Below are 25,983 nucleotides of genomic sequence, written 5' to 3'. Positions count from 1 at the left end.
TGGGATAATCTATTTGAATAAAAATAAAGGTGAGTTAAATTAAAGGGGGCAGTGTATAAGACCTTAAACATGATCAGGATCCAGTCGAACTCCCTGGCCTGCCGTTGTTTATATAATATTGGGCTCTGTGCTGGCACTTGGCACCTACACACTAACATCTGGATTCCCTCTTATTTCACCTGGTTTAACATTTGAGAACATCTTGCAAAAAAACTGAGCATCACCTAATTGTGTTAGTGAGGACAAAGCTGTGAACACAAACTCAAGGGCAGGTCTTGTCGAGTGTTCAACAGGGGCAAATTGTACAGAAGAGAGGAGAAATGACTCAAAAAGAAAAAGAAAAAAAGAGTACATTTGAAGGAGTTTGATGCTTCTGAACCCTGTGTGCTTTTTACTGGTTCTTGGACTCAGCGACATGAAGGCCAATGAACTGAGTTATTGTCTGTTTCTCCGTGAGCTCTCTGGATGAGTAAGCATTTTTGACGGCACCTCTGAGCACATTGTTTTTGATGAGGCTTTGCCGGAGAAGCTGGAGTAAGTACATGAACAACCAGGCAGAAACAAACTGGACTGATTTTTTTTTTTTTTTTTTTTAGATCTCCTGAAAAGCCTGGCTGTTAAAGAGGCTTTGGGTCTTGTTGCGCTCAGTCTCACTACCAGCTTTCTGCTTTGACCTGGATTCCAGACATTAGACTTCTCAAATATTCACATTTCAGCCAAGGGAATCCAGCCAAAGCCCCTTTACACACATACACAAAACGCAGACCCAGAAAATACGCCCTCTCAAGCAAGCCAGTGAGTTCTGGGCCAGGACACCATAGGGTGCTTTACGCTACTGTTCTAAGCAGGATTCCTGGCATTCCCGTCATGTTCGGAGCATGTACTGTTGGCCGTGGGAGGCCTCTATCTTTGGGAAACATTTGTCAGTCTCCAACATGGAGCGTGACAGTGACAGACAAACTACATTATGCCTCCACCGATCATGCATCAGAGCCATATACTAACCATTTGTGTCATAATTTCTGTCTAAATTCCTGACTAACAGCTAAAAAAGTATTTTCAGAGGTCACCCTGACCTTAACCTTTTGACTTTTGGCTACTATGTCTAATCAGTTCATCCTTTGGTCTAAGTGGATGTGTGTGAGATTTAAAAGGATTCACTTGACAAGTTTGAGCGATGGGATGTTCACAAGTCCAATATCTTGTTTTATGAGGTCACCATGACCTTGTAATCAGTTCGTCCTTGAGTCCGAGTGAATGTTTGTACCAAATTTGAAGAAATGTTTTCAGGGTGTTACAGAGATACAGAAACCAAAATAGTGTTATCACCCTGCCCACCCATCAGTTCATCCTTGGGTCCTTGCGAATGTCCGTGCCATGTTTTGGTTGTTTCACAGCGGCACTGAGATATTGTGCTTGTAAGAGTGGGAAATGTTTGGCTTCTCAATATAATGTCATATTCCCAGCTGATACAGTGTATGTTCATTTAGGAAACAATTAATTAAGCCACTAAGATTTTACACAGTTAGGAATTTCTGGAAACCTCTGTTTACATGTGGGTGTGTGCTTGACTCTCCTCTTACCTCGTGTGTGTGAAATTGCTCTTTGACTTCCTCCACGTCGTCCGACACCTCATCCTGAATCTGTAGTGCGTCCTCGGCCGACAGCAGCCAGGTCAGTACCTCCTCCAGCGTGGTCTGGTAGGTGTCCAGGTCCACCTCCATGAAGCCTCCCTCCATCTCCCCCTCTGTCTCCGTCAGGGTGCTCGGGGTCTCAGGTCGGGGGCTGCTGCCTCTTCGCTCCGTCTGTGCAGGCTGAGAAACATGAGGCAGAGGATGAGATCACTGGTACAGACACTCAGAGGCCTTGTGAGGTCGTCACTGTATTTATTTCTTAAAAAATACTAAAAAAGGAAAGTACTTCACAAAGCCTAACCTTTATAGATAACAAGGTACAGCAGGAATGTAGTCTTTCATTGTAACGTTGTTATTATTATTATACAAGGCCAAGTTTTAAACTGGAACGAAAACATGTTTTTTCTTTTTATAATATGTCACATTCGCATTGTATCAAAACTCACAACACAAAACTGAAATGCTAAAACTGTGAGCACAACAATATCTTTGAAACATGATGTTTCCCCAAAACTTTCACTTGTCCTTTACTCTGAATTTCATTTGTTAACATCAGCTGGCAAGTTTTAAAATAGAACCAGACATCTAGGAGGGGCCTGTGCTGCTCTGGAGCATGCAGAGCGACCTGCCCCACTCAGTGGAGAAAGAGAAAAAAATAACAACTGCTGGCCTATTATGGGATGCTGGGAGGTGCCCCTGGCACGCTGCGCAGGTCAATCCTCATTCTAGGAATAGCAGTAAGTTTGAAACAAACCCCGTATCAAGGGGAAAGTTGGGTGTGCACTCAGAGAGATGGATGGTAGCAGCTCAAAGGACAGGAGGGAGTCAAAAACTGAATTTGAGGAGACAACTCTGACTTTACAGAGAGAGGAGGGGGGTTGTTTAAAGTTGAATCAAGTCTCTTTGACCTCATACTTCATACACTGGACTTCAAAATGACTCAACAGACTTGATTTATATCGGAAGTCTACCCTCTCCTGTGGTGACAGTCGTCCTGATGGTACAGTTACCTTCATCGACTTTCTTTTGACCATGCTTTTCAAAAATCCAACCCGTACGAAATACACAAAGCAGAGATATCATCAATAAAAACACCTCATATTGTAGATGTGTGATGTCCTTCGTCGACTACAGCACTCAACTATTCCAGGTTTCCATTTGGTGATGGAAATGGAGAAAAGGGGGGCTTGAAGGAGCTCAACAAATCTGTCTGGAGCTGAAATGAACAGCAGATAAAATCTCTGCTGTGGCTGCCATGCCAAGTCGAAGATGACTGAAATGCTAATGGGTGTGTAGGAACCAGTGCAACAAGTCAAATGGACCTTTGTTTACCGGACTGAAATCACAAAGCAGTTGTGTGTGTGTGTGTAGCAAACTCAGGGAAAGGTCACCTGCTGAAAATATTCAACGACCTTTTGGATATTTTGGAATAAGCCACAAAAATACTGTAAGTCCTTATGTCAGACCAGTGTTGTCTGGCAGAGGCAGACAAGGGAAGACAGAGAGGCATGGGAGAGAGAGAGAACAAGCGAGAGAGAAAACTGCAGCCTTGGTCTATTTATTGACTTGAATGGCTGTAAAATAGCTGTGGTCTGGCTCAACAGAACATTTTATTATCACCAGATGATTTGCTCAACTCAATCTGTGCATTTATCACTTTTGCAGCTGTGATTCTGGGGCATATGATTTACTACAATGCACACACCAGTGCACTTATCATCAGTGATATTCCAACCCTAGAGATGGTAATGAACATTTCACTGCACCTCAAACCAAACTTGTCATGAATTTTTAAAAGCATTATCTAAAATCGGCATTTAAAAAAAAAAAAACACCTATACAACTTCACAAACCAGTGCTGTGAACCTAAGGGGAGAAACCGAACACAGGCATCCGAAACAAAGAGCCTTTATTTTTCCTCCACTAAGTTTCAGCATTAAGCATCTCTTCCTATGGGGAGAGGAAGCGTGCCAGGAAAGTAAACCCCGTGTTGGACCAATCAGAGCACTATTTAAAAAAGACTTTTCCAGCACTCGTTCCAGGGTGTGTGAAGTATGTGCCCATGGACAATAAAAAACTTAAGAGGTGGTTTTTGGGGATTTTCTGACTTCTGACTAAAAACCTCCGAAACGAGCTGCCCCACGGCAATGTAACTGAAAGCTGCGAGCACCGCGGGCTTGGAGAGGCTTCAAATGCATCTAATACATACAACCTTAAGTGCACACATTAAATTCTTATCGATTTGAACAAGGTACGCTCTGGACTTGGAGTTATTATGAAGTATATAGTAAGAATATGAACAGGACGAAACTAAATAGTGCATAGATAACAATCACAGACAGCAGGTAAGTGCATATCAGTTAAGTTGAAGCTTTAAAGACCACCCTGTGTGCACAGAAGTTACATACTGCAGCCACTCGTTCACCACCAGCACATAGACATCTTTAATGCTCAAACAACCTTCCCTGTCAACTCAATGCACACACTCCCGTTCTCACCAATTTATTCCCTCATTTCCCTCCATCCCCTTTACAGCTCTGTGTTTCCAGGAGCATGCAGTTCGGTCTGTTGGCTAATGTCAGAGTGGTGAGTCATGGCTCTGCTCCCTATTTGCCTGCGCCTGCTGTGCTTTTCATGAGCAGTGCTGGAGAGAATGAAGGAGATGGCTTTTTCAGAGTGGGAGTGACTCATTCTATCTGGCAACACACAATGAGACACTTTGCAATACTTCGTATGCCTGCACATAACAGAGTCTGTGGCCTTCAAACTGAATGTTATCAGAAACGCAGCACAGCAGCAGAGCTTCAGGCATTTATGGGTTAATGTGATCTGGTTTTTTTTTGCTGTTGGGTTTTTTTTGTGCGAGCTGAGCTTTTTAGTTGTTTTAAAAGGAGCTGGGATGTTTGTATGTTTTGCTTGTTTTGCTGATAAATATTTTACTTGAAATAATCAAGGAAAAGTATTAAAGTTTTTTTTTCTCCAAATAAATAGAAAGAAAATGCCGAATGCATTCCCCCGCTGGGCTAAAAACAGCCTGAACCACAACCTAAGTTTGTTTTTAAATTGCATCTGGTTCCAAACTTACAAAAAAGTAAAAACAACTATTTGCTAAGAAAGACTCTTTTAAATTCCAATCATAAATTCCTGAAGTTTGGACCCACTGTGCTTCTGTCTACATTGCTGGTTACCAGCTGTGGAAGTTTGCACATGAAAGAGCACCTTGAATTCTTTGAAAAACAGATGCAGCTGCAGACTCCGGTGGCCACCTTAGGTAGGTTTAAAGCTTGTGAGAAACGCATGGTGAATCTCCCTTCAGCCTAAACCCACACGCCCAACTTATTCTTTTCCCCCTAAAATTAAAAACTAGTCTTGTTTCCTCCTGTATCATATCACATGTAACATACTATACTGTATATTTTACCTGAGCACTGAGGCCTGGACCCGAGTCCTCAGCTTCCGCTTTGAATTTGCGCGGCAGGGTCTCCACCTCTCTGATGGCCTCCATGCTCACTTCTTTGGGCAGCACCGCAAACAGCGATGTCACGTACATGATGATGGACTTCTTGTCTGGCAACTGCACCGCCACATCTGAGTGAGAAGGAGAGAGAGGGAGAGGGAGAGAGAGGGAAGTAGACAGAGGAGGTTAGGTGTGAGATGGTGGGATGGAGATGGATGTGGGGCAGAAAGATCCAAGATACAAATTAAGCATGAGTGGGGTGGGGGGGGGGGTAAAGAGGTGAAAATTGCGTGAAGAGAAAAGAAGCATGGCAGATAAAGCGAGAACGCAGTAAAGGGTGACAGGGGGAGATTATGTGGGGAATGAAAGAGGCAGGTTGAGGCAGGTTGTACTGATTATACATGGCTTTGACACAGGTCAGGTGTGACTGCCCCTCGGTCATGACATAACAAGAAGTGTCTGATTTAGACAGCTCAAGTACGTGCACACGGAGCAGCCACAGGTGCTTCATGAGGTAGAAAAACATAATGAGCCAGCACAGTTTCTTACAAATCCCCAGCCAAAGACAACACCAGGTTATTTGCTCCACGGTGGGTTTATCCAACTGCTGGCAGGACATGAAGGTAGGCTTCATGAGCACAGACTGTGTTTAAAGATGTGGGAATTTTGGACCGTAAAGAAAAGTCGTTCCAAAGCCAACTTTGATCTTTTTATGGTACAACTATAAAAGGTAGTTGATGCATCTTCATTTATCACCAATTGTCATTTTTATTAAACTTTTTTACAGTCATTCAGTCCAAGATAAACACCAGTGTGTGTGCAATAATGGGAAAGTGTTCACATTGACTCAGCTTCAGTACCTTCAGCATCCAGTAGCCTCTCAATAGCCAACTGGTCTTTGGCTACAGTGAAGGCATGGTCCAGTCTTTCCACAGGGCTCAGCCTGACCACCTGATCCCAGCTGAAGGCGTTCGGCCTGACAGCACAGAGAACAGAAGAGATGAGGTCAGCAAGGTCAGTTTTTCAAAATGAAGCCCATATGAGATCATTCACTCACCACTGATTCAAACAAACTTACACAGCCTGTCCCCCCTAAAAAGCCACACAGTCTAATATTTTGTTGGACCGCCTTTAGCTTTGATTACAGCATGCATTTGCTGTGGCATCGTTTCGATAAGCTTCTGCAATGTCACAACATTTATTTCCGTCCAGAGTTGCATTAATTTTTCAAAGATTCTCAATGGGGTTAAGGTCTGGACTCTGTGGTCACATTGGACCACATTTCTTCCTTGAAGATGATGGTTCCCCACTATCCTTCCAGTTTTTAATAATGTGTTGGACAGTTCTTAACCCAATTTTAGAAGTTTCAGCAATCTCCTTAGATGTTTTATTTGCTTGTTGCCAATAATTTGACCCTTCTGAAACAGATTAACATATTTATTTTCCACGACAACAGGATGTGTCTTCCGATATGGTTGTTTAAGAAATGAGACTCCATCAGTTAGGGTTAGAGAAGTTGTTGCCAGCTGAAACATAATCATCCATACAGTAATTATCCAATGAGAGGCTCTTATCTATTAGCTTAGTTAAATCCAAGTGGTGACTTTTGTTTTGGACGGGCAGTGTATTTCTACTTGGGTGTTTGAGTGATTCATTTCAATATAATTTTTAGTACCACAGCTTCTGCCACAGATGTGATTGCATTTGAGACCCATATATGACCCTTGCATATAGACGACTCGTCCCTGAGTAGTTAGTGCATAGGGGAACTTGTGTTGAGGCCGGTTGGGTGTGGAATGTGTGTGTTCAGTGATCCACCTAAACCCTGGCCCAGGTCTAAACCAACACTGGCCTTTCTCACAGCTCACAGGCCTGTGTGTGTGTGTGTATGTGCGTGTGTGCTTGTGCACACATGTCACCAGTAAGGACAAGGGGTTACGGAGGGGGGAAAACACCCCTGACACTCCTCTCCTTCCCTTTCTTTCACACACAACAACACACACACACACACATACACCAAACGTGTGCAAACAGTGACATGACAGGCGTAAACAGACCACGTCAAGCAGTGTACACAGACCCTGTAGGCGGTGACCTGTCAACCTGACCTTCCGCCACTTACGCAGCTTGGGTATCCTCTCAGTCTCTCCCGCTCAGTCTCACACACACTCGCAGAAAGATTCTGACACACAAATGTCAGGCCTTGGGTTTTTGACAGCATTTGAAGGTCTCAGATTGTGCTCAGTATGATTTACATTCAGAGTCAAAGGGCACATGTCAAATATCTAGTGTCGACCTTAAGCAGAAGCTTCATCTCACGTAGGTAATATCACAACATGGCAGGTAAGAGTTTGGAAAATACAGTCTCAAAAAGCCGGCATGAGTCAACACAACACAATTCAAACACAATGTCCTGAAAACAAAAGCACGAATGCAAAAAGGTAACAGGTCACAGCTGTGAAAATGTTATCACCATGATCACATTTCTTCCTCTTCCCCCTCTATCCCAACCTCCCATCACCTGGGTGTGCCCCCCTCCCCCTCCCCCTCCTCACCTGAAGTGGTGTAGGATGCCGTTGAGAGCCAGGCCGTCGGCCCAGCTGGTCGTGAAGTTGAGCACATTGACTTGAGGGTATGAGCGGGTGCACTGGCGTACCCAACTCAGTAAGATCTTCTCACTGTTTGTCTGTTGCAGGTTGGACATGATGTCCTTCATGATGTCCTTCACCTGCACAATGGAAGAACATGGAGGAACACACGTCAATGTCGGTGAAAAACAAGAACTTAAACTTGCAGACCTTTAATAAAATTCATATTTTTTCCACAAAACTAAACTGCCAAGTAATGTGTAAGTCATCTGGTACACAATATCTGTACATCTAAAACCTCATCCCCACTGTGATTGGCACAGATGTTCACAATGGAAAAGAAATGAGGCGACAAAAAGTACTCTCTATCACTTCAGCGGTCTATAATTATATGCAAATTCTGCAGGATTTATATTTTTACCATGCACAACACGCGCACACACACACATTTTACATGCAGCGACAGTAGTGACATTAAAGTTAACTAGTAGTAATGAAAGAATAATTAAAAACTAATATTGAAAGACCTGGCAGTGCTCAAACCTCTATTTACATTTGAAGTGGCTGCCTCAATTTTCAACGGGTCACAAGCACAGAGCAGTGCATGATAAGGATGTTTACATACACGCATGTGTGCACAACAATAATGATTTTCCATCATCTGTATTTCTGATCCCTGGGGAACATCAGTGAGTTTCAGTCAGCAAACATTAATGAGTCTTTGTGCGTGTGTGTGCATGTGCAAGGTGTGGGTTGATAGAAGGAGCAGCACTTGACTGACTGTATGTGTGTGTGTGTGTGTGTGTGTGTATGTGTGTGTGTGTGTGTGTGTGTGTGTGTGTGTGTGTGTGTGTGTGTGTGTGTGTGTGTGTGTGTGTGTGTGTGTGTGTGTGTGTGTGTGTGTGTGCGTGTGTGTGCGCGCTCACCTGCCAGTGAAGGATAATACTCCAGATGAGGCCTAAAGTCAGCTTGTGGTTCCCATCCACGATGTCTGTCCCTCCTATGTTTACCAGATCAACCTGAGAGAGAGGGGCAGACGATGAATACTTTAATAAGACAAGCAGAACTGTTATAAATCACATTGCTTCAAAAGCAAATGAGTTACCACTCTGTTGCTGTGTTTCTAATGAACCAGCACCATCTGAACTACGGCCTTCCAGAGATGCCATTGCCTATAAAGTGTGACTGCAGGCTTGTCAGGCAATTACCATGAGGTGAGGCTGAATGTGGTGTGGTTACATATAAATATTTTGGAGAGGATCAGGGCACAGAGTGGAACATGAGGTCAAGCGTCTGGTCAAACTATGAAGTGACTTGTCTTGGCTGCCACACATATGACCTTTGACCTTAAGAGTATCTCCGTTTCCAATTAGCTTCATCCCCCACCACAACACCACTTCCCACTCTTTTTCTTTCCATCCGAGTTCCCAAAAAAAGCAGCAATTCTCCTTGGCACAAATGTAACTTCAGGTCATGAGACGGAGCAGAGGGAATCCACGACCGTGCCACCCAAGTGGTTTTCAACCACCGAAGCCAAAAACATTACTTATTGTTTTGCATTGCAACATTGAAAGTATCACATTGTTCAATCCTGTGGCTACTGCTGCTCCTTGGACACAGATTTATAAGCTAAATGTGCACTGGAGAGTTGTTCCACTGCTAAACATAACTTCAAAGTCCAGCACATTTCAATGATAAATGTGGTTTCTATACTTAAATTGGAAACATCATGTATTTTATGAGTTCTACTTATCTAAAGTAAACTAAGTCCTTATTTCATTTTCCACAGTCAGCAGAAAGGCTCATGGGAACCTTGTTCCTCACAGCCAGCTGACAGATTTTGGCTCCTGCAGGAGAGAAACCAGCAGGGGCTGCATGCAAACTGCAGCCTCTGTTACTTCCCATGAGCATGTCCTGCCCCTTATCTCCCACTGTTAAGGTCAAAGCATTAAGAGCAACCATTGTGCGCAGAGAGGAGGAGGGAAAAGAGAGGGAAGAAGCAAAGGAGGCACAGAGACAAAGACAAATACAGAACACAATGTAGACAAACTGGCATATTCAGATTAACAGCCAAAGGAGAGCATGTCTAGTCCGTTATAGATTCAGGAAGTGTTTCTGCTTTGATCAAGCCAGTGCTACCTTAGCTGGGAATAATGTAAATTGTTTTGTGGGCAAACTATTTGTGGAGAGAGCACAAGAGCAGATAATCTGACAGTTCAATATCTTTTTTCTCACTGGACTGTCCTGTACTCATAAAAATGCAGCAGACTGCTTAGCCTCAATCACACCAGATAAAAAAAAAACACTGATATGCAGCGATATCCACCAAACCACATCTGATGCTGACGATACCAAAATGGCAGAAACGACCAGGTACTCACATTATTTTGATGCAGGACTTGAAGTACTTTGTTGACATTGTTGAGGGAGTGCACTCTGGTGGAGCCTCGCTCTTTGGTCTGAGGAAGAGGAAATACAACAGAGATCACCTGACCACACGTTTGCCATTCATTAGCCTGGAATAAAGCTACAGGAATCTTCGACAGTTTTGACATACAATCATCACAGTAATGTGTATAATGTTTTTCAGTGATTCCAAAGAAACTGGTTTTAACGTTAACCACAACCCTGTGACATATTCATTTGCAAGCATTCAGTATCTGTCCTCTGTCAAACTAGGGGGTAAAATGTACAAAAATGAAAGTGAGCAAGATACAGTATGTCATCACTCAGCAGGGTGTTTCTCACCAAACATTCATCACACCCATTACCCAATCAGCAGTGCCCACAGGTCAACTTATGGAAAGAATGAGAGGATGGAAAGCTGCCAGCTGCAAATCCTTCTTTAGTCTTCTCATAGCTCAACCACCCATTAGCACCCAATTATAGAATTAGTATTTTGGTATCACAGAGGGTGTGTGTGTGTGTGTGTGTGTGTGTGTATGTGTGTGTTGTTAAAGAGGTGACAGGAAGGTGACGCTGATAAAAAAAAAAAAAGCATATCCTGTGAAACATAAGTGTGGTTCGTCTGTGAAAACGCAAATGTAATCTTATTATTTATCTCTTCACTTTTTTCTGTTGTTGCTGTTTTAATCTGACCAACTAAACCAAGCAAAACTATTGCAGAGGAAAAACTACAACAAACTACAAACTAGAAGCAACACACATGCACAAAATACCAAGATACAGAAAGTAGCAATGGTTTAAATAATATAAGCTCATTTAAGTATGAATAATTAACGAAATGGGAGCTATGATATGATGTGTTTGCAAAACATTTGTTTTCAATTGAACAGTTTCTATTACGGGACCCAAAAACATCTGCTGAGGCCCCCCGAGTGGCTCATTTGTTTACATTAGCTTGGAGGTGGAGTTTAAATGAGGTAATGCATGTGGCTTGAGGGGATGCAGCAGTCACCCTTCAGCTCTAAAAACACTACACTGCTGTAATTTCATTACTTGCATAGCCGATAATCTTCCCCACCCATCCTTGAAATCAGTGTGCAACTAAGGTCGGTTCTCTTTCATAATATTTCGTTCGATGTCTCACTATGGGATGCACGCCTCGCTGCAGCCCATAGTGAGACATCTCACTCATATTACTCAGAGAACCGGGGTTATGTAAATAACCTAAAGTTTTGTGTGGCAAACGTGTTTTTCTGCCTCATAGCATGTGGCAGTGTTGAAGCTGATTATATCTTGGGAATTTTAAAGGCCATTGTAAAAAAAAAAAAAAAAAGTTTAACTTCTGTGACAAAAAAAATCTGCAGGTTTTGCAAACTCACCAGGACAGAGCCAGTGAGACCCTCCAGGAGGTCCAGCAGCTTCCTCCCATCCCTCAGGTCAGTGAACATGTCTTTGATGGGCGTCTTCCCCGTCTGATCGGAGAAAACAGTACAACGAGTAAGTTTGGTTTTGTGATTTGTTTGTTGATAACACAACACAAAGATGTGTGGCTGCAGCCCAGGAGCAGTACTCCAGATGTTGTTGAAACAAGTGCTCAACAAAGAAGCTCATACTGTGTTAAACGTCTTGTATATATTTATGGCAGTTATGTAAATATTTGCATGCATGTAAGCAACTCAGATTTACAAAAAATAATATTGAAATCAGTGTTCAACAAAGGTCGGTTTTGTCTCAGTGACTCTCTCCGAGTCTAACGTGGATTTTGTGAATGTATGTGACAACCCAGTCCAGACTTAACGCAGAATATGATGCAGCTTCTTTTAATGGCTGTTTGACAGGAACCAGAAACAGTGTCAAATATAGGAAAGAAGAGAAAGTTTGACGGATTGTGAAAAAAAAAAAAAACCCGCCATCATTCACATGAGACAGAATTGAGAGTGAAACTAAAAGCATTGAAGAGCTTTAATGATTGTGTTGGTTCTGCAAATATTTAAACAGGACCAGTTAGCATAATGGAGCTAAGATATTTCAACACAAGTCTCTGAGTGGTGTGTTTTTGAGTCAGTGAAATGTAAAAAAAAAGAAAAGAAAACGGGACCACACACATAAAAGCCATTAGCTCTCTGACAGAAGCTGCTGCTGGGCGGAATAATGGACTGAGACAGGCATTAAAAGAAAAGTAATGTGTTGGTTAGCTCATTGTTCTGATCATTTGCAATCAGGCTCTGTGCCTTGTTTTCACAAATTAAGTGTAATTTTCCTGCCATCTGCAGTTTCAAGTGCTACAACATTTATACAATGATAATGAATATTTAGTCAGTTTCGTCTACTCCTCTAGGCAGATGAAACATCCCATTTTCCGTCTTGACATTTCAGATTACAGTTGCATCTTATCATGTGTTTTAACAAGTGGCTACCAACCAGTAATCTTTACATTACCTTGGAGAACTGTGCATTTATCCATTTGGTAAACGTTTTCTTCTGTACTGCATCGTGCTCATCTGTGGAACAGAAAGAAGAGGCTTTCAGAAAGGTTGACAGGTGTATCAAAAACCTAACATCGACAGTCAGTACCTTCCTCGTTATGAGCACAGAAAATTGTAAACCATCAAAAGCCATTTCCACTCGTTTAATTCCAGGAACTGTGCAAAATCACTCTCAATGACATAATTGTAGCTGGAGGCACCGCTGCTTAAAAGCCCCCGTGATCAATGTGGCTGGAACATCAGAAAATCACAGCAACAGATTGTGGGTAAAACAGGTGTTATTTGTGGGGTACAAAATGTCAAAAAGGTTGTCGGGGATAAAGGTAACACAACACTCTGTCAAAAGAAAAAAGAAAAACACTAATTGCACATGTAGCTACCCTGCTTTTCTGAAGCCTGTTGTACAAATATTTCACATTCTCATCCCACCTGACCTCTTCCCTCCCTGCTCCTCCTGCCTTCGCTCCAACATGGCTCTGTCTTCTAAGGCCTCATTGTGCCTCAGCTGCTTTGATGTGCCTGAGTGATGAACATGGCAGCTCATGCAAAACCTTACACTTCACTCAGAAAATTACTTTGAACTTTGCCTCACTAAGGAGGAAAACCATCTATACAAGTTACTTTAATAAAACGTATAGCATAATGTTTTGTAAACCATAATTGACCATCAGGTTTAGCGGCCTCTGCAGATGTTGAGTACACAATGATAACTGAAAAGGTAGAAATCTGATACGATCATGATCAGACAGTCAATCAGTGGAGAGACTAGATTAATCAACAGAATGTATAAAAACTAATTTGCAAAGTAATGATTCAAAAAAATGTACTGGTTACAGCTTCTCAAATGCGAGAAATACCCATTAAGTTCTTTTGACTTTTTCTGTGAAGCACCATTAAGTTACTCTGGTTAGGTAATTGTGATGCACTATGCTGTTGCTCACAATGGGTTCACAATAAATGCATTTTTAATGTGAAGACAAATAATAATCTAAAACAATGAGAAAAGATGCTATAAGACTTCAAACTAAATGAAATAAGCAGGACAGGCCTTCAGAGATTCTGTAAGGTATTCGTATTACAGACAGAGGATAAACAGTTTGGTTCATCAGACTCGTGAATCACAACCAAAGTTTATCTGAAGTCTAAAAGACTGAAGGCAAACACACAGAGACTGCATAACCTACAAACTACACCTTCTTTCTCTCATGCCCTTCCTGTAGCCTCCTTAATGACAAGTTCATCGAGTCATCAGTCTGTTTCAGGTTTGTGCACCTGAGGGAATGAGTCAGAGTTTCACATCTGCTTCTTGACAACACGACTGCATTCAAAGACGGTAATACATAGGGGCAGAGAAGTGGTACACATGTGTATGAGTGTTTAACTGCCACTGTCATTCAAGTGGCCGCTGTGTAAAGCACCATGAACTGAACAAAGGGTCAAAGGTTATGATCACCAGCCCCAGCAGTCGCCGGCTTCTTTGTTTGGGATGTGTGGAGTGTGCATGTGTGTGTGTGTGTGTGTGTGTGTGTAGCCGCTGGCTGGGTGAGAAGGAGCATAAAAACAAGAATGTACAGAGGTGGGGGTGAGAGGTGAGGGGATGAGCTAAATGGTGGTTGAAGTTGTATGTATGTTGTCCAGATTATAAAGCCAATACATTTCAGCTGTATGAATAAAGGTTCTGCAACTTCCATTTCATCACATTGTTTCATACTTTGGACGTTTTCATCTCCAGCTTTTCTGTTCAGGAAATGAACATGCGTCATTTCTGCACTTTATTAATTTACCACAAATGTCACACGTGAAGATGGAGATGGGACTACAGCAACAAGTATTTAGTTATGTGTGTGGAAAAAAGCAGGAAACACGCGTCGTTACCTGGTCTGGTTAACTTATATACACTTGCACTGGATCCTCCTCTTTGCCACTGTCTTTAAAGTGCATTGACCCAGAAGACTGTTAAATGCTCCCCTGAGAGTATGTTGATGTTGACCCACATAAATCTACATTTTTTCCACATAAATCTTTGGGAGCAACAGTAATAGCCTCAGGATTCATGCTTAGGAGGTGAAGAGGACAAAAAGGTGACGGTTGAAGGTGGTGCTGAATGAAGAAGTCGACACAGGGAAGAATGCAGGAAACAAAAAGAGGGGCTGTGTTGAAAAATAAAACGACAGCATGACTGACAAAGAGTAGGTGCCATGACAGGGGGAGGGAGAGAGGGGGGGGCAAGAACTGATGGTAATCAATCACGGTGGAATGGTTGAGCATGTCCTGACAGATAAGGCAAGAGACAGGCAAACCACAAAATGAAATAAAAAAATAAAAAGATGCAGAAACACAGCCACAGGGAGAGAAACCTGCTGCCAGGAACATTTAGAAAACAGCACACAATAATAATGAGGCCGACGGCCAGGTATAGTACAGGTGTGCTTTCAACACAATATCAATTTTCCCTTCATAAAAAGCCCCATATGGAGGCCTCCTGTCCGTACAGTCTTATCGACACCCTGCGGAGGGCCTCAGAGGCCCCTGAGAGGAGGGTCCCGGTGGGCTCAGGTCTCCGGGGCACTCCACCATACCACCTTAACAGGACAATACACCTGATTCATACGTGCAGCTCCCCCTCAATCTGTCTGCTGCCCCTACTCACCACAGCACAGGAATGTCTTACTGCCGGATGGATCAAAGCAGCGACGGTGCTCTGTGTGTGTGTGTGTGTGTGTGCGCAAGTGGGTTCAAGACTGTGTGTCAGCACCCAGCAAGAGAGAAAAAAAATACCCTCACCAAGGGAAGTCAGTATATACACCACACACACTTATACACCATTACATGTCCACTTAATGTCACTTTGCTTACAACTATTTACATCTCAGCCACACAAGTACTTCAGTCATGGATGTCCCATATGTCCTACGTACCACTCATGCTGACATTTATATAACTGTGAAAACATACACACACATAAACTATGTCCGTCACATCAGCTGTGGTCCTAAATTGATGTTTGTGTGACCAGTAATTGGGGTTTATATGTTTCAACTTCGAATTCAACATGTTTTAGCGTCAAGCTACTTTTTTGGAATTAGATAAAAGCTGCAGGATCATGGACGTCCACACTTTGGTGTCCAATAACTGCAGGTAAAGGTCTTATTTTAAAACTACATATTGACTGATTTTTCCCACAGTGAGGTTAAGCTTTTTTCTGCAACATGCCAGTAGTCAGAAATGAAAAAAAAAAAAAGATCAACAGTGAGTTTTGTCACTACTCTAACCTTGACCCCGGTCCCCTGTAAGAGTAAACTGCTACAGATAACAAACTAAACACAATGTGGCTCTATCTTGGTGCTTGGCCTGGTGTGAATTCATTCCAAAAGAACGTATCAGCACAGATAGTGAATATTTTGGTCGCTTTTTTTTCCTCTACGGAGCTCCCCCTAAAGTTTGTGAGAGTGCATATTTTCACTGTCGTAAAAACTCACCGCTACCCCCCCCCCCCCCGTCCTTCCCCCCCTGGCCATGTGCATTTGTTTTCAATGAACCCGGAGAGAAGGCAAACCATGGAGCGAGGTGGGTAACGTTAACAAGAGATTACAGATTAATGGGCGTGTGTGTGTCATAGTGCCGTCAAGCAGTCCATGTTTCTCTGGGGTTGGTTTTTTCGGCCAAGAGAGGCTAGGTGGAAGGCAGAGAGCCTCCATTCTCCCCGTAACAAGTCATTTAACCATCACAATTACTCAGAAGCTGTTTAATCATGGTGCAAATCATGCATAGTTCCTCTTTCAATGTTACTGAGGAAACCAGTTAATCATGGTCATTGGTTGTCGTATGTAGGGAAAGCATTATCATATAAATATTGTTTAATTTATCACTGAATCAAACAAAAAAAGATCAGTGTTTATGGCCGCCACAGAATGTGAGCTTCCACGAATATTAAAAATGTAAAAAGAAATCTTTCCTGGTTCTATTCAAGGCAACTTGCTGCAGTTAAGTCATACTGACAGGCTTTTACTGGAAAACAGTCTTTATAGGTCACTTGGTCATATGATAAAGATATCCTATCAGCCCAGTGAGTAGAAGTGAACAAACTGCACCGTGCAGCACAGTGAGGCAGAGAGTCACAGGCACATTTGTTTGCAGAACAATCATTCAACCCCCGTCAGATAATCAGTCATCATACGCCACATAAACTAGCCGCACGCGCTCACACACCTCGGTGTGAGCAGAGGGACGACACTTGGCGCAAACAGTGCCGAGTCATGTACAGTTAATGTGCTGAGGAACACGCGTTTTGCTTCCACAACGGGCCAAACAGGAAGTAGTGATTACATCAGGAAGAGTAAATCCCACTGGTATCCTCACACAGCTCAGTGAGCGCACACATGCTGTCGATATACTGCACGCACACACACACATTCTCGCTCCATAGGATGAGAGGACCAGAGTGTTGTGTTTCAAGTCACAAGTGTGCAGGGTTTATTTCCTGACAAACAGGACAAACTCACTTTTCCACGAGTATTTCTGTGACATTTATGTTCACAGCCTGTTTAGAGATTTCTATGAACATCAGACCTTGAGGAGGAAAAAAATATGTTTTCTTAAACACAACCAACGTCTGTCAAAAGCTAACATTCCTTGACCAACATTACATAACCAAGAGTTAACAGCACTGAGGAAACTGAGAAAAATGAACCGCAAACAAATCATGACATAAGTGAGAAAGGGAGAAAAAAAAAATTCACGGAAACACTCATGTTCCTCAGAGTAGCCAGCTGTGAACACAGAGCAGGCACTTAAAATATACAGCCCTGGTCTCCCAGTACATCCCTCCATCTCACAGGTGGAGAGAGGCTGTGACCACACAGCGGGGAGAGAGAGGGGGAGAGAGGGGGGAGCAGTGGGAGGCACTGAGGTGAAAATCAAACAAACCATCAGGGTTTCCACAGCAGCATCACACAGTAAACATAAGAGCTCAGAGGCTGGACAAATAGAGATATTTAAGTTTAGCTGCCTGAACCAGTGAGGAACAATTACCTTTGACCAAGTTAGTGTTTAAAGCTTTAAAAGCATGTGTGGCCACTGAATGCAGTTAATGCGATCGATGGTACATTCAGTCCCGGTACCGGCAGGACTGGAAATTTAATTGGCAGAATACCAACTGGGATGTGTCTAAAAGCTGTCAAGGTGATCACTCACAGTAGCAACACGCAAACAAACAGGGCATTTTGTGTTCTCAGAGCTCTCGTCTGATTGGCTGACCATTTCCAGAGTGATGCACACAAGCCAACCACAGGGCCAGGATTGTAGCTTGGTGAAAACTCACCAGTAGAGGCGAGTGGTGATGGCCGGCGAGCAGGAAAATTACTCAGGCAAACCAATGGCTGAATGTGGGTTAAAATGTTCCAGTATTTCATAACAAAAACATTTTAGCCATTGATCTCTGCTATTAATATCCCTGGGAAGGCTGTGCAATAATCTGTTGGCAAGATTTTTCTCTCACGTAGCTTAGCAACAGAATTATTGTGTGGTATCCTGTTGTAAACAAAGTTAAGACACAACAACAAAAAAGCTTGAAGGGTGGACGGTGCTGAGGCTATAATAGTGACATCACAAAATTACAGAAGTCCTAACGACACATTTTACTGCATGCTTTCTCATTATGAACTGTGTTTGTTGTTGTTCCATGTGGATTAAGTGTTTTGATACTTTTTTATATTTTATTATATACTTTATTTATTTATATAGCAACTAGACTTTGGAGCTGAATTTTTAAGGGTTGACTTGACTTGGCAACGAAACCACTCTCAAGATGAGGCTGCACTCGTAAATACGTTTCTCAGGGTTAACTTCACCTTAACGGCTGTCTGGAAAGAGGCTCAGCTGTTAGCTATCTTGTCTTTCAGTAAACGTACCACCCACAGCCTATTGGAGGGCCGTAATCCTTAAACAGGACACACACACACACACACACACACACACATACACAACACAGCCCTACAACAATCGCACTGATGGGGCCTTCAAGCCAACCATTGTGTATCACTCAACTAACCTGCTCTCGGACAAACTTTCTCCTTTCCTTGCATATGTACACACACACACACACAAAAAAAAAGTACACAACTCGGCCCTATTCACAGATCGCTGGTGGAGATGTGCATTATTTTGACCGTGTAGGTTGAGAGGAATGCATAGAATTCCTATGAATTCCTATGCATTCTTTCCTCCTCCCTCCAGTGGTCACTTGTCTAAGCTTGCCCCAGCCGGCACAGCCTTGTTGACACTTTTCCCCTTGCCAAGATCTGGGAATTTGTAAGGAAAACACTGCAAACGTCCAGAAAGATTAGCCCATATCCCCACTTAGCAGTTTGAAAAAACACCCCTGTATTGGGCATATAGGTGCGTGCGCTGGGTGAAATTACCGGGTGAATAATAACTCTGACGAGGTGAGAGGTGGTGGAATTTTGTGAAGTCAGAGCGTACAGATGAACTGTGAGCGAGCGGCAAGTCAGGTCACCTCACAAACCAGAGACACAACACGCCAACTGTAAATCACTGTGGCAGCTTGTAAAATGAGAGGGCAAAGAAAAGAGGGAAGAGAAAACTATAAAGAAAATGTGAGTGGGCAATTTCTTACAACTCGGTAAAACCATTGTTTGGCATTACATGTGTTTTAAGGGTGAGTTGCCTTTAACCGAAACATCTCTATCCAGCTATTGGCTTGGCTTAGTTAAAGACGAACATGCTTTTGGTTTTCGGTATGAAGACAGACAGAGGTTGCATTTTTGTAAACTTCTCTATAAAAGACGACAGAACATGACAATTAAAAATGAATCTATCAACAACTTATTGGAAATGTCATAAAAGCATCTTTAAAAAGTTATAGCTCTGAAGTTTGTAGGAAATTAAGCAGCACAATCAAATTTGTCACCAGTATCTGTAATCACACCACTGTGGTACACTTAGCTGCCACCGAGCCATGTGTCACACACCTGTCAAATTTCCTACCTCTGAGTTTGAGCCCATGCTGTGCCATCTTTTACTGGACCAAAAAAAAAAGCAAAAAAAAAAAAAAAAAGTACAAGCACGGGAAGAGGAGATAATCCAGGAGTATCAGGACAAAACTGAATTTGACATTCCTGGCTCCCTCTCTCCTCCTCTCTCCTCTCCTCTGTCTCAGTCGCTCCTTGACCAGAGAGGGAGGAAAAGATCAGAAGAATGCAACAGCACAGAGAGAGAGAGAGAGAGAGTGAGAGGGGAGGGAAAGAGGGACAGTGCCAATGAAAGGGAAACAGACTGGGGGCAGAGCAGAACAGGACAGGGCAAGCAGGGAGGGGTGGTGGTGGTGTGCGGGGGGTTCGTAATGCATCACGGAATAGGGGACGAACAGAGATAAACACTGTTTGGTACCCAAATGCCAGCGCAAGATTGGGGGAAAAAAAAGAGATAAAGAAGAGTCTATCAGGAAAAGATCAGACACAACAACACAGGACCATGGTGGCAGCGATGCGGTGGGGAGTCGGCTTTAACTCTCTCATCTGCGTGAGCCGGAAATCTACAACAACAAGCTCAAAGTTTGGGACACAACACAACACACGCCCACCTTCATCTGATCCACATCGCCACATACACTATCTTATACTGACACCTACACAGGAGCTTGATGAGAGCAATCAAACATTCAGCGAAAGGGAGAAAGGTTTTATTGTTAAGTGATGTGCATACGTGTGCACACACAGATACACACACACTCTTGTGTTTGAAAAGACACAAGCATGTCCCCTATTTATAAGCATGTTTTGCTTCTTTGGGTCTCCCTTTTATGTACATCTGTTGCAACTGCTCATCTGTAACATATTTTTCTTTCTTAATGAATATCAATAAAATGTCTGAATTTGAATCTGAACCTACACATAGAGATAAAAAAAAAAGGCCTGGACTAGAAAACTTAAAGAGGAAAATAGAGAGAAACACATGAAACAATTGTGAAACTAGACCTTGGGACCAACAGTCCTATGACAGATGTATTCCACCACAGTATATTTCACTTTCACTTTCACATGCATTTTTACATTTCAACAACAGGCTCTTGAGTTTCTTTTGCAACAAAGTCGGGGCCTCTTTCCTCAATCATATACAATACAGTGCCATAGGTACCTCTCTGTTGTTAAGACGTAAGCTGCTCCATGATGGATGCACAACAGGATGTACTGTGTAAACCACCTACAGCAGTGATGCTCAAGGTTCAGCACAGCACATTTACGCAAACAAAACAATACACTGCAGGTCGACTGAAATAATGCATGCTAAAACAACAGTACAAAAAGCAGCTTGGATGAAACATGTGACTCAAGGCAAAGTAGAAGCAGAGTTTTACTGCTGCAGGTGGGATTTAGTCACCAACTGGTACGTTTAGTCTCAGTTTCTGAAGATAGCCAGAGCATCATCTGGAGTTTGGTTTTAATTACCCATCAACTAGTAAAACAGCAGTTGGTCAATATGTAAGCTAAGTGCCTAAACAGCTTAGTTTTCCAGTAATTACTCTCAGAATTCGATGTTAAATTCCTTCACAGATGTATTACAGATGAGCTCCCCCACTCACCTAAATCAAGACTGCTTTCCTGCTTCCCTTTCCTTCTGAAAAAGTTACGCTTCCTCCACGACATCCACTTACTTATATTCATGACGGAGAACTAGAGGGTTTTTTTTACTAAAAAAGAGAAAAGACGACAAGAGAGACAGAAAAAAACAACAAATCCGGAACAGGAAGACAATATGGTGGCGGTGGTGGTGGTGGAGGTGGTGGCAGAGCGAGAGAGAGAGAGAAAGAGGAAGTAGAGGTGCGAGAGCATTTATCGAGTACACTGCGAGTGTTTATTTGGGGTGCTGGGGCGGCACTTGTCTGATGTGACATCACACACACACTCACTCAATAGGAGGGTGACAAAAGTGAGTGACAAGAGCAGGGATTGTTTCGGTTTGTCAATTAAAATCGAAGCAACAGGTGACACAGATGTGTGTGTCAGTGTGTGTGTGTGTGTGTGTCAATGTGTGTGTGTGTGTGTGTGTGTGTGTGTGTGTGTGTGTGTGTGTGTGTGTGTGTGTGTGTGTGTGTGTGGCTGCAACTGACAGCTGATTTCACCCCATTGAAAACAAATAGTCCAGCAGCTCTCCCACGTTGCAAGAAAGCAACAGATAAACATGACCCACAGTGACCTACACTATAAAACAAGCTGCCGACTACAACAGCCACTTCCTTTGCTCATGTTTACATGAAAGTGAAACTATGACAATAAAGAAATTTAAAAAAGAGGCACACAATCACAGCCGTATTACAGGATACATCAGAGTCAAAACTGTGGCATCGCTCCTGACATTTAATGCAGGTCGGTGAGCCGGGCGGCGCAGTGGAAGAGCGAACAGGGTAAAGGCCCGAGTCCATTTGCTCATTGACATATTTAGTCAATGAGGACCAACTGAGCAAACAACTGTATTCCCACAGCGAGAGAGGGGGGAAAAGAGGAGAGATCGGAGCGTGGAGAGTGGAGGGGGAAGAGGGAAGAGGGTCGAGGGGGCGGGAGGGGGGAAACATAGAGAGAAAGTTCTCCTTCCTGTGTTTTGTTTTCTCTCTTCCTTTCCTCCACAAAGAGGAAGTAGAGGAGGAATACCAGCCCCGGTCCACCCGTGACCAGCTTCCAGAGTCTGACTGAATTACAGCCACTTCCTCTCCGTGGAGACTTGCAGCAGCTGGTCCACTCACAACTCAGGAGGAATGAGCCGGGGTGGGCGAGGCCGGCCTTGGCACCGACTGAAGGAATCGGAGCCTAAAAAAAGGGACTTTCCACTGGGCTGCATCAGTCATGAACCCGAGGGAAGGCAAACCCCACACCCCCACCCCCACCCCACTCCCACCCCCACCGCGCCTCTGTCATTTAGTTTTTTGCGCACCACCCCCCGAGAGCGTCCATCATCGAGCTCCAGCTGAATGAAGCCGTGCGAGTGCGTTTACATCTGTCTGGCACTCGCACATGCACACACACACACACACACTTTGTTTGACGAGGGTAGTTCTTCAAATCCGCAGCCAACGTCTTGACGGATGGCTGGAAGAAATGAGTGAAACTTCTTATTTCCACGTCTCGCCACAAACATCGGCAGAGTTTACATGACATTCGGAGCTGTTTGTTTACTTCATGGTTGGTATTTGAACTGCACTAATTAGTTAGATAAACACTTAAAGATTATCTGAGAAAAGGAGAAACTACTCCGTGTGCCACACAGCCTCACGGAAATTAAAAAAAAAAATTTGCCATGGAGTGGGTCGTGAAAGAAAAGATTGATGTCCTGGTCTGACTGACCACCAAAGCTTCATCTCTCATAAACCCATGAAACCACATGAAGGCCCGTCCATACATGAACTTAATCACTTAGAATGAAGGTCGGTCACATGCCTGTGCCTTTTTAGTCAGCTTCACTTCACTGTAGCTAAAGGAAACTTGTGCTGTATTGTCACTCAGTGTGCTGCAGGACTCTGTGCTAAAATGTTGTAATTAACTTCTTTTTTTTTTGCTGTTCCCTCCTCCTTTTAGCCTTCCTTCCTGATAGTTACCGTTGATTTCAGTTTGTTATCCTCACTAGTCACGAAACAGCGAGGGTCCCACGCCTTAATCAAACTTCAACATGTTTTGTTTCAGCAACACATCATGGCATTAGTACATTTTGGAGGGGGGTTACCACTTCCATGTCAATCATCACACGTGTAATGATTATTCTCTCAGCCCGACGTCGCTTACCAAGATTTCAAAGAATATGGAATTGAACTGCTTTTGTATGTGGATTTTTTTTCCATTAAAAATACCATTCAGAAACAATCTTGGCAGTCACGGATGGGCTTCATTCACACACACACACATACACATGCATCCATAAAGGGCAGATGAGTCAGTGGTCCAAGTAGCATCCAAGGGAAAGAAATGGAAACTGCACATTTCCCTCCACAATGCCACAAGCCAAGCCTCCACCCAAGGCCTTGAAAAAGTAGATTTCCACATCTAAACCCTCAAAATCTTTGTAGAGGTGCAGAACGTAGAGCCTCGTTTCAAACATCCAGTCCTGAGTCTGTACTGTCTGTAACTCTACCAGCAACAGTGGAACAGTATTCAATCAAAGTTAAGTGTAATAATCTGAAAGAAGAGGTTTTAATATCAATATCGCTTTCAGCACCAAAAGTTTTAAAATGTTGGCAGTATGTCTCGTCTTAGAACAATATTATAAATGAAAATTAGCCACTGTGGCTAACTCTAGCACATTTACATTGATGGTAAAACTGACATGTTAATTAATGTGCACTGTCCCTGTTCAATAAATGAATGAATTGAACCAATAAATAGCATGTAAAAAAAAAAGTCAGCACAATGGGAACGTGGGAATTTCAATAGAGGGATGAATTCCATCAAGTTATTTACTCGGTAGTGAAATACCTCTGTAGCTTTAAAGGGTTAAGCTAAACTCTCTCTGGGCCTCAGTCTGTTTTTTTGTTTTATTAAATCCTGTCATGCGAGGGGTCAGAAGGTAGATTGGGCAACATGGCTTTGTAGCCCTAATGAGCTAGGGGAAGGGGGCGAGGAGGGGGATTTAAAGTGCTTTGGAAAAGGGAGATTCACGGAAAGAGGAGACTGGTTTGTATAGTGCTTAACAACCACAGGCCCGTTAGAGACTGATCATTTTCTGCCATTTCCAGCCTCCTCTAGAGGAGTTTAAATGTTGCATGGGCTGGGTGGAGTGTCTGCAATGCTGCTTGATGGATGCACACACACACACACGCACACACACACACTCGCACATGGACCAAAGAGGCAAAAGAGTCCCACACACAGCCGCACCCAGGGGAGATGTTTTGGCCACTGCTTCCATTCCCAGATTTCCAGCCAGGATTTTGCAGAGTTTTAGTTTCCTCCTCCCACTTCCCAGGAAGCCAAATACAGCTACAAGCGAAAAAAAAAAAAGACTCACAAACACACACTTGTGTCTATATAGCCTATTCCCCCTGAAGACACACCCAGCGGCATTCCCCGTGGACTTGTTCCATCCTTAAAATTGAAACACACTCCTGAGAACTCACACTGAGCGTATATACCCATTCAGTAAAGCGAAGCTAGAACATCAGAGGAGAAGGGGGAGTAAAAACAAAAACAAATTCAGGTCATGACATCTTGGGACGAAGGGGGCGGCCACAGTGAAAGCTCCTTTTGTTTTGATTTGTGTTCGATGCTACCCACACATGCAGATCAGCAGATGCACACACCCATTATTATGTTTGTGCATAATGCTGCATGCCACTGCGCTTTACAGACGGTCTGACAAAACATTTCTACCATGCCACAGTGAGGGCGGTGAATATCACTCCCGTCCCGATGGCCTTAATGTTTCATCTGATCATTTCTGAGTGAGTAATCCGATCTCCTTCCACACATCCACACACTGAGCAGCTGAATTATCTCCAAGTGCATCGGTCCACCCTGCTGCAACACGCCAAGTCAAGAATTAAGGATTCATGACATGTAGCTTAGCTTGTGTGGTGACAAATCACACCCTCCACACCCTCTCTCTTTGGCGACAGTTGCATTCCTGATGCAAGATAAAAACAATATTTCTTTTATTATTCAGCATGTCACGCCCAAAGCTAAGGTTCAGGCAGACGATTCCTGTGGTCAGCTCAACAGGTAACGCTGAGAAGGTTCATTGTTCTGGTTCAGCACCGGTAACCGATTTGAAAAGACCTGCAAATCACCCAGCAAAGGCTTTATTTAGTATGTTGCTAGTTCGGACTGCCTCTGTTATTCTCTAAAAAGCACAAATACACACTGAATAATAGCGGAGAGGGAAGAAAAGGCAAGAAACAACAGAGAAAAGAAAGATGGGAGAACAAGAACAAGACCAGGTCAGGTAACAAGAGCCGCAGAAGTGTGGGGTTTGAGGAGGCTCTTCCACCGCTGAGCTCTCAGATGACAAATAAACAGCGAGGGGGAAAAGGTCAGGTGAGTGTCCATTATTGTGTAATGGCTGTTAAACAACAGCCTGTAACCCTGTGGATGATATTTGACCTTTCACATTTGTTTGCACTCTGGAATGGACATGGGGGAGGGGGGAAGTGCGCAGGATAGGTGGGCTAGGGCTTCAGGAGGAGTTATAGGATAATCCAACCAGAACTTTGTTGAACACTGTTTGAAGGCACAGCAGCCTCTTCACAACTGCTGTAAAGCACACACATCTGGTTTCCTTACAGATTGTAGCTTATCGGGTCAGTGTTGGGACTGCCAGCTAACACCAATTGTCTGTAGATGATATCTTTTGATGAAATGTATAATCTTCTAGTCGACTAAATGTCAGATAATCTTGCCCATCACAGCTTGTTC

The 25,983-nt window shown here is 43.2% G+C and overlaps 1 protein-coding gene across 3 annotated transcripts in view; it reads right to left on the bottom strand.

Annotated features, from left to right (window-relative positions):
- The window catches only part of utrn (utrophin), a 173,565-nt gene that overhangs the window by 142,643 nt on the left and 4,939 nt on the right, over positions 1 to 25,983 (bottom strand). For all 3 annotated transcript variants that reach the window (XM_084001333.1, XM_084001335.1, XM_084001334.1), the window contains exons 3-10: positions 12,525 to 12,586; positions 11,465 to 11,557; positions 10,061 to 10,138; positions 8,606 to 8,698; positions 7,647 to 7,819; positions 5,952 to 6,067; positions 5,056 to 5,222; positions 1,584 to 1,814 (exon numbers count right to left, since the gene is read on the bottom strand). In XM_084001333.1, coding sequence (XP_083857459.1) covers positions 1,584 to 1,814; positions 5,056 to 5,222; positions 5,952 to 6,067; positions 7,647 to 7,819; positions 8,606 to 8,698; positions 10,061 to 10,138; positions 11,465 to 11,557; positions 12,525 to 12,586 — 1,013 coding nt within the window. The remainder of the gene's footprint in view (positions 1 to 1,583; positions 1,815 to 5,055; positions 5,223 to 5,951; positions 6,068 to 7,646; positions 7,820 to 8,605; positions 8,699 to 10,060; positions 10,139 to 11,464; positions 11,558 to 12,524; positions 12,587 to 25,983) is intronic.

The sequence above is a fragment of the Trachurus trachurus genome (assembly GCF_905171665.1).
Source record: "Trachurus trachurus genome assembly, chromosome: 24".
NCBI classification, from domain to species: domain Eukaryota; kingdom Metazoa; phylum Chordata; class Actinopteri; order Carangiformes; family Carangidae; genus Trachurus; species Trachurus trachurus.
This window is presented reverse-complemented; position numbering and strand designations above follow the sequence as displayed.